General features: G+C 37.7%; 1 protein-coding gene across 2 annotated transcripts; it reads right to left on the bottom strand.

The window, feature by feature from the left end:
* Positions 1 to 284: 284 nt before the first annotated feature.
* On the bottom strand, positions 285 to 11,864 carry LOC101464207 (inter-alpha-trypsin inhibitor heavy chain H3). Of its 2 annotated transcripts, none has more exons than XM_076884040.1 (22): positions 11,696 to 11,864; positions 10,721 to 10,881; positions 10,485 to 10,589; positions 10,067 to 10,229; positions 9,861 to 9,971; positions 7,925 to 8,053; positions 7,693 to 7,809; positions 7,430 to 7,598; positions 7,226 to 7,336; positions 6,890 to 7,071; positions 6,607 to 6,786; positions 6,398 to 6,519; positions 5,675 to 5,823; positions 5,276 to 5,320; positions 4,977 to 5,063; positions 4,563 to 4,619; positions 4,018 to 4,086; positions 3,534 to 3,641; positions 3,210 to 3,378; positions 827 to 975; positions 548 to 632; positions 285 to 458 (listed from the first exon to the last, which is right to left on the bottom strand). In XM_076884040.1, the coding sequence occupies exons 1-22, from the start codon at positions 11,765 to 11,767 to the stop codon at positions 344 to 346; spliced, it is 2,655 nt and encodes an 884-aa protein (XP_076740155.1). In that variant the 5' UTR covers positions 11,768 to 11,864; the 3' UTR covers positions 285 to 343. The 2 variants fall into 2 exon arrangements, with proteins under 2 accessions (XP_076740155.1, XP_076740154.1); XM_076884039.1 differs by having other exon boundaries at positions 5,642 to 5,823; positions 11,696 to 11,863.
* Between the last annotated feature and the right edge of the window lie 979 nt (positions 11,865 to 12,843).

Genomic DNA, 12,843 nt, shown 5'->3' with positions numbered 1-12,843 from the left:
TTGCTGCACAACATGATTAATGTCCTTTCACTCATTACTTGAATCATACTGAAGGGCAGTATTATCGCAAAGTGCTTGAATGACAACGCGATCTACTCAGCATGGACTTCAAAACATTGTAACATCCCAAAACCACAATTTTCAACGACTACACATCTAAACAGAAGAAGACACTTTCTGCTACTTCCTCTTTTATTACCTTCCTTTGATGCCCTGGGTCCTAAAGCCTTTCCCATTACATAGACATACATTCTGAGACCAACACTGAATAAGTTTCAAAATGCTCTTTTTTTAAACTGATACTTTTTATTTCTTCATGTTTGTAATTCAGCACAGTTCACACTTAAAGTTGTGCCACGGAAAAATCTGCCAGTGGCCTCTGCAGGGCAGAGTCAGCAGACATAAGCCAGCAGTTCTTTGTGACAGGAGGGTCGATGCTGTAATCAGTAGCGTTGTCACTACAAAAGGAGAAAAAAAGATTATAGGTGGAATCTTAAACGGCTTTCTGTTTTGAATGAAGAAACTGAAAACATTACAAAAAACGTACCTTGTAACATCTATCTCTTGGTTTTTAATCTTTAGTTTTGTGACAGGAACTTGCTGCACCACCTCATACACTGCAGGCTTTACAGCTGGAAAAAGGGAGTAAAACAATAAAATAGGACCTGACATTTAGAATCAGATACTAAAACAGACACAGCATCAAGATATTTTTACAGAAAACACCACTGCTGGTTGTAAACGGGTTTTTCTTAACTACTGTATATACACAATTTTCCAGCTCATGCAGTGAATATTCACACATACACAAAAACCTTCCACTCACCTAAAAGTCCTTCAGAGTCGTTGGCCGAGCGATGCTTTTTTAAAACTGGCCAAAGGAATTTGTTGCCATTCTTCTCATGAACTAAGATCACCAGGCGCATCTTTCCAGCTGTAACATGTATTTTCTTGTTGTGCACAACCACTGTCACACTGCAAGGATATGGAGTTTATTTGAACTTTTTAAAGCTCTGTAAAGTTTCTGAGCATTTCACATATTTTGGCAGATTTTTGTTCTGCACATAATACAATAATAATGAAACTTCTGTAATATGAGAGGGTGCACAGGCTGACTATCATGCCTAAGAGCAAATTCATCTTGAAACTTGAAAGGTTTGCTAGTCTCACAAGATCCCTTTAGTTACACCAGTCAAGACATACTATAGGCCTATTTTTCCACAGGCAACACGTTCAAAGATGCACAGCATCCAACATCAGATGCTCTTTTGCGGGTAATGTGAAGTTGCTCTCCATTCATATTGGAATATCGTTGAATGAGGCAAGTTGTATAGTTTTGTGTGCTGCATTAGAGTAGAAAAGCGCTGTGTAAAAACTGGTCCATTTATCATTGGCTAATGAGTTATCAGTTAAAAGTCATTTGCCAGTAAGTGTGTGGTTTCCCAGTCAGGCCTACCCCTCCTTATCACATCTCGTCTTTCCAACTAAATTCCAGGCTTTAAAACAAAATTTCAGAAATTAACAGGTGACATAATTTGATGCTATATCGCCAAAGAAAAAAATAGTTACTCTCAATCGTTTCATATTTATCATAACGTCCTAAATCGTAATTTGCTTAGATAAGTAGCAATAGGAATAATATTGTTTTAAAAATTTACCACCTTTTTTAAATCTTTTTTTCTGCAATTAGCAGGCACCGCTGTGATGCCTGCCAAATGCTGCAGTGGGCTCCTGACAGCCTTGTGTTCAGATTACACTTCCAAAACTATTAAAGGCATTACAAAGGGCCACAATTTTATGGATTATAATGAAATGAAAGATGAAAATTGTTTCCCAAAACAAAGCTAAGGAGAAAGTGACCAAGATGTACAAACACGAACACCAACAAAGACGAATCTTGTAATTCTGAAGATGAGAAGAGTTTCTGTCACTGACAAAAAAAATTGTTCCACTTTTGTGGGTGTACAGAACCTTTAATGTAAGCATGAGTTTTAAAAAGCATTATAAGAATAATGTTGTGCAGCCAATTTGCTCTGCATTTGTAAACTACTAACCTTGTTGAAGGGTCTGCTTACCAAACTAGATCTCACTAAAAACATTTCATATGTTTAATCGGTACAAATAAAAATCTGTGATAACTCCATTTGTTGCGTGTTTATTCTCTTGTTCAGTCTGAAAAGTCTGAAAACTCTTGTTCAGTAAGAAAAGAAGACCAGACACCAGCGAGGGAGGATAAGAAGGACAGACGCAACAACATTGTCATCCCCTATGTAGCCGGTGTATCAGAGAAACTCAGGAGAGTTTTCTCCAAGCATGACATCCCAGTGTATTTCAGACCCAGCAACACGCTCAGACAGAAACTGGTTCACCCGAAAGACAAAACGCCAAAACACAAACTTAACAATGTGGTGTATGCTGTACAGTGCAGCGAGGAATGCCCAGACCTCTACATTGGAGAGACCAAACAGCCACTTCACAAGCGCATGGCACAACACAGAAGAGCCACCTCCACAGGACAAGACTCAGCAGTCCATCTGCATCTTAAGGATGAAGGTCACTCTTTCGAGGATGCCAATGTTCACATTTTGGACAGAGAGGACAGATGGTTTGAAAGAGGAGTGAAAGAAGCCATCTATGTCCACTGTGAGCGACCATCTTTGAACAGAGGCGGGGGTTTACGACACCAACTCTCTGCCATCTATAATCCAGTTTTGAGATCCCTTCCCAGACGCCTTAACGCCCACTCACATCCTGGGCCATGTGACCTCAGGAATTCACATGATAAGGTGGGGCCAGGTTTCACAATGAACACACCCGAAACTCTGGCTGATTGGGACCCACACCCAGTTTCCCACCTTGGCTCAGGCGATTAGAGGATCATCAGGGGGTCCTTTTGTCCCTCTGTGGGGGGTCACTCCCACTAGGCTTATATCTGGGACTCTCCACCATTTGACCTTAGAACTGAAGAAGCTTCTCGGATGAGAGGTGAAACGTCTTCAAGCAACTTAAAGAAGTCCAGACGCTTTTCTTTGCAAGCTCCTTTGACTACGATGACCTGGATGACTGAGAACCTTCACAGACATATTCAGTCTGAAACATGTAAGCTAATTTAGGATTCGTCATCTCCTATACTTCTTGGAAAAAGTGAAGTTACATATCTGTATACAATACTGAAAACATGAGTTTGTACCATTATATTGCAAGATTACCTCCCAGCTGTGATGGTATCCTGTCCAGTGTGATGTGCCACAGTCTGTCCTTCTCGTACAGTCACGCCCCTGGAGTCAATCTCAAAATGATGGTCAGTTTGGAAGTGTATAAAAATACTGTTGAAGCCTCCATTCACAACTGAATCAAGCTCACCATTCACAAACAGCTCTGGAACAAAAGAGAAATGCAGCTCTTAACACACTTCACAAATTGGGGATTATATTAAAATGCTAATGAGAAATTAGAATAGTAAGATTTTATTATGCATGAAAAGAAAAAATATATCAGGGTTCATTAAATTAGGAAAAGTTAACACTACTGACCCTCACTGGGATGGTGAAGTAGTTTAAGTTGTAGTGAGCCACTGACATCAAAGCACAATGGAACAGTCTGATTCTCAGTGTTTATTAAAAACCTGTGAAGAAGAGGAACTAGATACACATAGACACACTGAGTCAGTATATAGAAACTCTGTTCCTCAAAATAAAAAGCTTAACATTCAACACCAACTTTACTGTTTTCACATATTAGTCACTTTACTTCTTTTGGGTAGTAAACATTGAAAAAACAAATTCAGGTTTTTTTAAACATGGAAATTAATTTTTATAAATCTATAAAAGAACAACACCTCATGCCACAGATACACAGTTTTAGAAAATAGACTAAATACAAATAATTTTCTTTGTTTAAGTAATCATGTGAGGAAGTATCGTGATGATATGTTTTTGTTTACATTTTAACCTGTAGATGCCATTTACAAAATCCTCTCTGAGGATCTATCTTTATACTATCAATAAAATACAATACCATCAGTTGCCTGTGGGACATTGGCAGCTATAGAGAAGAACGGGACCACATGGACACGGGGAACAGGACCTACAAACAAATTTAGACAATAGTTACGCACAGTAATATTGCAAAGCTCTGATGGATATTGTATGACTTTGGACAAAACATGTATGTTCTTATATTAAACATCAAGCAATAAATACACACTTTGTTCTATGGCAAATATTTACATTAACAAAAACAATTTCCTTTGTTTAAGTCAGTGGTGTCCAAATCCAGGCCTCAAGGGCTGGTGTCTTGCAGGGTTTAGATGTGTCCTTGATCTGACACAGCTGATTTAAGTCCTCAACATGTCTTGAAGTTCAGGTGTGTAGACCCAGGGTGAGATCTAAAACCTGCAGGACACCGGCCCTCAAAGCCTGGAGTTGGCCAAGCCTGCTTTAAGTCATCAGTTGGGGAAGTATCATGAGTTTAACCTGGAGATGCCATGTATAAAATCCCCTGTAAAATCTTTAATTCTATCAAAAGAAAAAAGAAAGTATGCCATCCATGCAATACTATACCTTTAGGTGCCAGTGGAAAATCACTAGAAGTGTCTAGAAGTCCACTCCTGAGTGTAACTACAAAAAAATTCAGACAACATTAGTTACGCACAAGAATTTTGTAAAGCTCTGGTGAATTTTGTATAACTTCAGACATCACTGTTTTCATATTCAACCTCAAACAAAAAACACACTTAATGTGATTCTAATGATTTCTATTATTTGATAACATCTTGTAACTGCTCTATATAGCTGAAAATTAAGATGTGCACACACAAAAAAGAGAAATGAAAGAAGTAAGGAGTGGATTTTAATTGAAGGAGCCAGACATAGTTTGGACCTCTAAAACATAAAAAGGAAAAAAAGTCATACAAATCCTATTCATATGAAAGACACGTCTTGTATTTTCAGTATGTCATCCATGCAATACTATACCACGAGTGTTTTTCTTTAAAACACGAACAGGGGCCTGATGCCTGGGGGGGTTAACAGGAGCATGTTTGAACTTGGCCATACCAGTACCTACAAAAAAATTCAGACAACATTAGTTACATACAAGAATATCACAAAAGTCTGGTGAATACTGTATGGCTTCAGACAATACATCACTAAAAGCTCAAAAGGAAAAATAATAATAATAAAAACCAAATCGTGTAAAAAAGAACAAAAAAAAAAAACTTCTTGTATTTTCAATATACCATCCATGCAATACAATGTAAAAATACGCTTTATACCATGAACAGGAACATGTTGGATCCTGGTCCTGCGGTTAACAGGAACTACAAAAAATTCAGACAAGAATATTGCAAAGTTCTGGCAAATATTGTATGATTTCAGGCAAGGCATCACTATTCTCATATTTAATCACCAACAAAACACTAAATAGAAACTTTACTTGTAATAATTTCTATTATTACAAGTAATAATAAAAATTAATAATTTATATTATTACATAACTGTTTAGTTTTCAATTTTTCTACATTTTCTAGTAGTTAAATTATAAATACTCAATGGTTCTCTTTTATGTGACAGAGAAACAACAAATAATTAAGTGAATTGATCCAAATTAAATACTTGAATTTTAATAATCTTTTAATAACCTCCAGTGAAATGCCTTCTCTGTGGTGTTTCACCTTCCTTGGGTTTATGAAGCACATCTGTGTTCTCTCCGGGAGGCTTTGTAACCACCATGGATGTGAGAGGGGTCACAAAACTGTACCTCACTGACAGCTCCAAAGCCTCCTTCTTCACTTTCTCTTTCTCAGTTTCAGATAACTGAAGCCTGTGTCACAAAGGATTAAACGAATAAGGGGTTTGACACAGAAATCAAATGTAATTAAGTAATTAAAAAAAAATGTTTCCATGTCCAAAGATAATCCAGTGTTTTGAAAATATTGATATAGGGTTACAAACCTGAAAGGCTGTTTGAATTATGAACATGGATAAATTAATATACTACTTCCTTCAAGAAGGATTTGCAGCTGTATCGCAACAGCTGTGACACCCCAGAGTTAAAGAAATAAATTTACTTTGGAAACCAGCCTTTAGTCCAGAGTCAACCGGTTAAAAAGTACACAAATAAATTAAATAGAATATGGTGGTAAGATTGTTACCATCTCATATCACCATTAAAACTGGAAAGTGTGCAGTATTTTCCTAACAAATATATAAAGGTGTGTAAAACAGAATCTTTTGGGCCTTGGACTGAACAAACCATTTCTTCTTCAGGCTCAGGTAAATTATGATGAGCCTTACCCGAAATCTCAGCTTTGCTGTGCCAATCAACAACTACCCTTTAAAATAAGCTCATCACCTGAAAAGAAAAAAAGTGGAAAGATGTTGTAAGTCAAACTCACTCTTTGTCCAGAAGCTGTTTAACTGTGAGGTATGCCCAAACCCTCTGGATACGGTCATCAGACACTGTTCCAGTGGATTCCACGGTTTCATTTGGGTTAGAGAACATTATTCTTCTATTACTCTGTAATAAATTAATTGTAACGTCAGTCTATCACAAAAAAGGTTTTGAGAAGAGTTCTGCTGATGAGTCCTGTGGATTGATTCTTACTGAAATAGCCACAACTTGAGGGGTGAAGGTTTCAATGTTATTATCTGTGATCTCACCGGCCACCACAATCTCAGAACCATTATAATACTGACTGAAGTTAGTCTGGGTTAGATTGGTCGCACCCACATAGATCATTGTCACATCTGTCAGTAGAGGTGTGGCCACCTCTTCATAGAAACCCTGTTGACATACAGTGTGGAAGTGATACAAATCATGCTCTTTTTTCTTTCAATTCTCAGGGGTTTCAAATCACATAAAAGAAGAGCATGCATAATTTAAATACCTTCAGCTGTAAATCAGCATCAGAGTCTTCATAAATCCGCCGTGCCACACCGTTATTTTGCAGCGACATTTTCTCAAGGAAATTAAAATCAACATCAAAACCGAAACCGAGACAGTACAGTGGGAATTTGCCTGCAATAGCCTGTCTTACATTTGACTGGATTTTCTCCAGATTTGTCACCCCTGAAAAGAGACGAGACATACCCAGTTCAGCTCAGAAACAATGTAGTCTCATAAGTCATAATAAATCAGGACTTTTAACCACAATAAGCTCATAAAGATCTCAGTTTCATGAAATATTTGTGTACATTTGTTTACAGATGTGTTTTATTACAACCTGAGGTTGGGTCTCCATCTGTGAGAAGTATAAGGATAGATGCTGAACCTTCTCTGTTATGTGCATTCAGCATACGTGCTCCTTGCAGCACTGCTTCATTTATGTTTGTGGCTGAAATGCAACAACAACAAATGCATTTTCAGTACTGCTATTCTCCTCCCAACTGTTGATATTCCAAAATGTGTATTTACTGCAACTTCTCACATCCTCTGTCTTGAATATTGCGTGCAAAGTTTTTGGCACTTTCCAGGTTTTTGCTGTTGGCCTGAACGAGTTCTCGCTTCCAGTAAGAAATTCTGTCATCAAAAGTGATCAGACCAAAGTGATCATCTTCTGCCAGATCATTCAGAATGTGGATTAATGCGGTCCTAGTCTGGTTAAGAAAACATAATTCATGGCTACATATTGTTTTTCTTTTCATTAAAAATGTAAAATAATATCAGAAACTGACCCTTCAAATACTTTACCTGCTCAATTTTTCTGCCCCCCATTGAGCCACTTTGATCAATAACAAAGACGACATTTTTTGGTATCCGTGGAAGATCAGATGGTGCAAAATGATGAACAAAGTACCCGTCAGATTTCTAAGGCGGCGTTATGAAAAAAAACAAAAAACAAAACTTGATTGGTTATAGGATTATTCAAGAAGCTTTTTAGCCCAAGTCATACGGTTTGTGTTGCTAAAAGACCAGGGTTTACCTTGATGTGTCCCAGTCCATTATCCCTGTTAACGTCGTAAACAATAACCAAATCTCCATTCATACCCTGATCTCCACAGCTGTCACACATTTTCTGTTGGTCGACTGTTGGATAGAAATACACCCACGCCTGGAAACAGAGTGAATCACAGAGTTTAGGAACTTGAAAGAGAGAGATGTCAGTGATTTTATTTTCTGTATACATGGTCTGCTGAAAATGTAAATGCAAACAGAATTAAATGATTAGTAAACTACTGAAATTATGTTTTTGAATTGTGAATTTGTGAATTATAAGGACCCAAGATGCGGCAGCAGTGGTGCAAGTGACTTTATTTACCAACAGTGGATACAACAGAGATGGCGAGGGTGACACATGAAACTAAGAAAACCTAAACTGGAAAAACTAACTGAAACTAACCGGAAAGAGATATGCAGGGAGGCACAGGAAAATACACAGGAAGACGGACGGAGAGAAGCAGACGAACCAGCAACGAGGACGAGGGAACACACACTTACACACACCAGTAATCAGGGGATGGGAAACAGGAGGGAAACACACTTGGGAGACATAACTGCTGACGAGGCAGGGGAAACGTAAACAGAACACACTGACATCAGACAGAGACCTTCTAAGTAAAACAGGAAACACACCGACTGAACACGACACACACCAACTAAACACAGACTGGAGGACACCGACATAGGAACATGAAATGTGAAACAGAAGAGTACAAAAACCCAAGATAACCAAAACCACAGAATAATAATAAACTTAACATAAACACGGAGTCACAGACTCTGGACCATGACAATATGTATTTGAACCACTGTATCGTGAATACTTCAGAAAACCAAAAACACTTCACTGCTGCAAAGACAAATGTGGGTTAAAACTTAGCCATGTACAGAAAAAAACATATTAAGAAGATTTAGAAACCAGCCTCTTTTCTAGTCTCTTTGGGCTGTTTTTTCTCTGCTTTGTGTTCATCTGTAAACACTAAAAGCAAGACTGTCTTCATCCGCAATATGATAGGGATCTGTGTTTGTGTGTGGGACTGTAGCCTCAGGTTTCTGTTGTTTTCTGGTAATTATGTAACTGTTTCAGGTCATTTTATGGAGTGATGATAACGTAATTTAACAAGTAATGTAACAAGTAATGTAACAAATTACCTTCTCCTGCAAGTAAGAAAGTAATGTTCTACATTACTGTTTTTTTGTTAAGTATTGTGTGATAGTTGATTTTTCTTGAGTAATGACCCAAACACTGGTGCTGACAGCATTTTTCTAGTCCAATCATTTTCTTCCAAACCTTTTATGAGCCAATCAGACTTTGTTTGGTGTGTTTTAAAATCTCAGTTCTCTTCTGCCATTCATTCATCCAGCCTGTCTCATCACCATGTCCACCTCCGACTGATCATTCAGAGGCGCATCCATGTCTCCATCTTCACCTTCACCTTCACTGGCATCTAGAATCCATGGGGATCCTGCCCTTATGCCTATCATTGCTGGGACCTCATTATACTATGATGGTTCATCAGAATCTAATCGCCAAATAATTATTAATCCAATTCTGTATCTCATGTAAATTCTGTAAATCATGTTCAGTTCTTCCAAGTGATCTCTAGTTAATAAACTGCTGTAGGATTTTTACGATTTGGAAGCACGATGTGCTGCCATCTACATTACGCCAGACATCAGAACTTTGCTAGCATTTGTGTTGTGTACAAGGATGAGAAATGAGCCATAATGTTGGAAGAAATATCATTGTTACCATAATGGTTATTTGTGCATTTTACTCATTTTATAGTCATTCATTTTACACTGAGATCAAGCTCCCTCTTACTGCAAATGAATAACAACCTGTTAGTACCTCAAACTGTCTCTTGTTAGAAAGCTCGTGTTTTTTTACTGTTCTGCAACAAAAAAGATTTCAGTACCTGTTTATCTGCATGTGTTTTGGTGATGGCATTAGCGAGGGCATTGGTGCTCAGGCCTCCTTTCACATTGATGAAACTGATGCCAGCTTCCTCGTGAATGTGCACATCCACCTGGTAATAAATACAATATAATAAAAATAAAAGATCTCATCATGTGTGATGTTATCTCAGCATTTTCCACTAATAGATACCAATAAGACAGTCACCTTGAAGTCACTGACAGGCTGTGTGGGTCGAGTATGAATTTGCAGCTCGTACTTGCCATGTGTGCGTTTCATTAATTCCTCATATGTGAGTTCAAAAGTGACCTTTTTGTGAGCAGCCACAGTTACAGAGGTCTTAAATTCCTCCAGTGTCCTCCCTACAGAACTAAAGCAGAAAAAAATGATCTCACTAAATTGCGATTATGGCTGTAGTTTGGACCTGAGCAGAGAATAAGATTAACTAAATATATTTTCCTATTCGCATTAACATTATTTTAGAGAAATGAAGAAAGAAGAGAAAACACAAGAACAGACCAAACTAATTTTGAATGACAGAAATATTTTCTTTTTCTTCTTCTTTATCCAAAGGAACACTCAGTGTATTTGTACAATACCTATCATTTAATCATTTAGTTAATACCTGACAAGTCCAGCACTTTCACCACGGGACACAGCTTCAGTGTACTGCTGCTGAGCTTGCTCCTTAGCTTTCACAACACCATCATAAACCTGGCCATCGATAAACCTGAAAAGGACCAAGAAAAGCCCTTGTGTAAATGCACATACTACTGAGTATCCTGTCATTTATTCTTCACTGTAGAATTCATTATTTGCAAATATCTCTGGATGGTTACACATTATTTTAACTTCACACACATTCGAAATTTACTGATGAAGGCATTCTTGGGAATCTGAACATGAAATTCAATTTCCTTTGACTCGTTCATACGATTGGCCACACGGCTTGTGATGACAGTGGTGGCATAACGACTGGTCACTGTGGAGTTGATGTGAAAGCTGTAGATGTCCCAGTCATCCTGAGCAAACACAGGGGGCACATTTCACCGAAAACATAATGGTTAACTGAGCTTAGCAGCTGACCAAAGGTCAAATTTAGCAGAAAAATAATTTGTTTTTGGATGATATCATCGCCATGAGGGAAATAGATACACATCCACACCATAAATGTGACTGGTTATGTGCTGAAAAACATCAACACATGGAAATAAATGAATTAATAGAATCACCAGCTGACACACTGCAGCTGCTGGGTGCAATAAATTATCAAATATTTATTGCAACCTGATAAATGCCAACAGTTCACCAGGATGCAGTAAATACATGGAAACAGAGTTTTACACTGTGCTATGTGTTGATTTTTGTTTTGTTTTGTTTTGTTTTGTTTTTGTGGATGATGATAAATCGCTTAATCTAGCACTAACCATCACTGTTATTAAATGTATATCTTTAAACATTAAAATGAGCTAATAGACTACTTTATACTCTGACTCTAGACAAAGGATACAGTAAACATGCACACATTCAGGATTTCTTCACTTCAGGTGATTACATTATCTTCTATCTGTTACTTAAAGGCTTAAGCTTATTCCAGTCCTTATGTTAAATTATTATCATGTAATAGGACCAACATGAAGTAACCCTGGAGGAAGAAGTCAAAAGGACCTTCACCCTGCAAAGTTCAGTGTATTTCACCTGACTGAAAGACGCCAAGAGAGATAAAAATCAATGTACCTCATAAATCTCTTGTTATCTGTGAAGTATAAATAGCACTTTTTAAGGATTTTGTTACATTGAAATACTGTTGCTGCCCTTTATGTGTACTGAACTTACCTTGTTTGGCTGTGTGGAAGCCAAAACCAGCAGGAATATGATGAAGGTGATTTGCACCACGGTTCTCCCCATGACGCCTCCAACCAAAATGCCAGCAAAACAGCCAAAACACTCTTTTGAACTCAAACAAGGACAGCGTTATTGTGTACCTATTTTTTTAAAGTTCAAACTCTGTTTTCCCTATCTCCAGTTTCAACAACTGTCTGTGACAAAAACACCCACTCGCATAAGTAAATCAGTAATTTACCAGAAGTCCAGCAGTTTCTGTGGGAGTTCATGTTTACATTGAGGGTCAAACCTTTGCACTTTACCAGGACTTTGGTCCCACGGCTGTCTTTTCATTAGTGACAGGAAATTCTGTTTCCTGTCTTGGCAATAATTTGTCTTTCCATTACTAGTGACTGTAACTAATAATGTTTTGTTTAGGGCAAAAAAAATATTTATGACTTAAAGTATGTAGTTGAGACTGTGCCATTCTGAAACCATCTGAAAGGTGCTGGGAAAAACAGCCTTGAAGGTTTCATTGCAAGCATTAGATAAAGCATTCATCACTGGCATGAATATCATGGTTATTTGGGGCTTTTAATGATTTACTTGAAAAGTTCTTTTTCCAAGGTTGAATACAGCATTCATCTTTAACGACTTTAAAAAGCATGAATTGGATTATTTTTTAAATTTATTTTAAATTTTATCTAATCCACACAGTGTCAAATCTATACATACACCATCATTAATATTTGGTTTAAAGTCGTTTCGCAAATTGAACCCAAGCCAAATGCTTTTGGTAGCAATTAACAAGCTTCTGGCATAATTTGGCTGGATATTTAACCACTCTTCTTGGCATAATTGGCATAACTGAGTTCATTTAAATTAGTTTCTTTGCATAGAGCCAGCTTTTAAGTGTTGTCCACATAGGATTAAGGCTGAAGCTTTGGCCATTGCAGATGTTTGCTTTCTTTATCCAAAACTGTAATTGGCGTGTGCTTCAGATTAGCATTCTGTTGGAACACCCAGCTGTGTCCAAATCACCTCCAAGTCAACATATGTGGAGTCCTCCTGCTCCTGCTTCATTATTTCATCCACCTTGTGCAGTGTTGCAGTACCACTAGCAACAAAACAGCTCCAGACCACGACACTACCACCACCAG

This window comes from Maylandia zebra, linkage group LG5, assembly GCF_041146795.1.
Source record: "Maylandia zebra isolate NMK-2024a linkage group LG5, Mzebra_GT3a, whole genome shotgun sequence".
Lineage (NCBI taxonomy): Eukaryota > Metazoa > Chordata > Actinopteri > Cichliformes > Cichlidae > Maylandia > Maylandia zebra.
The sequence above is the reverse complement of the archived record's forward strand: the minus strand, read 5'-3'. Positions and strand labels throughout refer to the sequence as shown.

What these genes read in the sequence shown, in the direction of transcription:
- LOC101464207 (XM_076884039.1), bottom strand. Translation starts at nt 11,767, where the DNA reads ATGGGGAGAACCGTGGTGCAAATCACCTTCATCATATTCCTGCTGGTT. An exon ending in GGGGCAGAAAAATTGAGCAG is followed by an intron (nt 7,599 to 7,692) that starts GTAAAGTATTTG and finishes TTTCTTAACCAG; the next exon opens with ACTAGGACCGCATTAATCCA. An exon ending in TGTCCCACAGGCAACTGATG is followed by an intron (nt 3,642 to 4,017) that starts GTATTGTATTTT and finishes ATGTGTATCTAG; the next exon opens with TTCCTCTTCTTCACAGGTTT.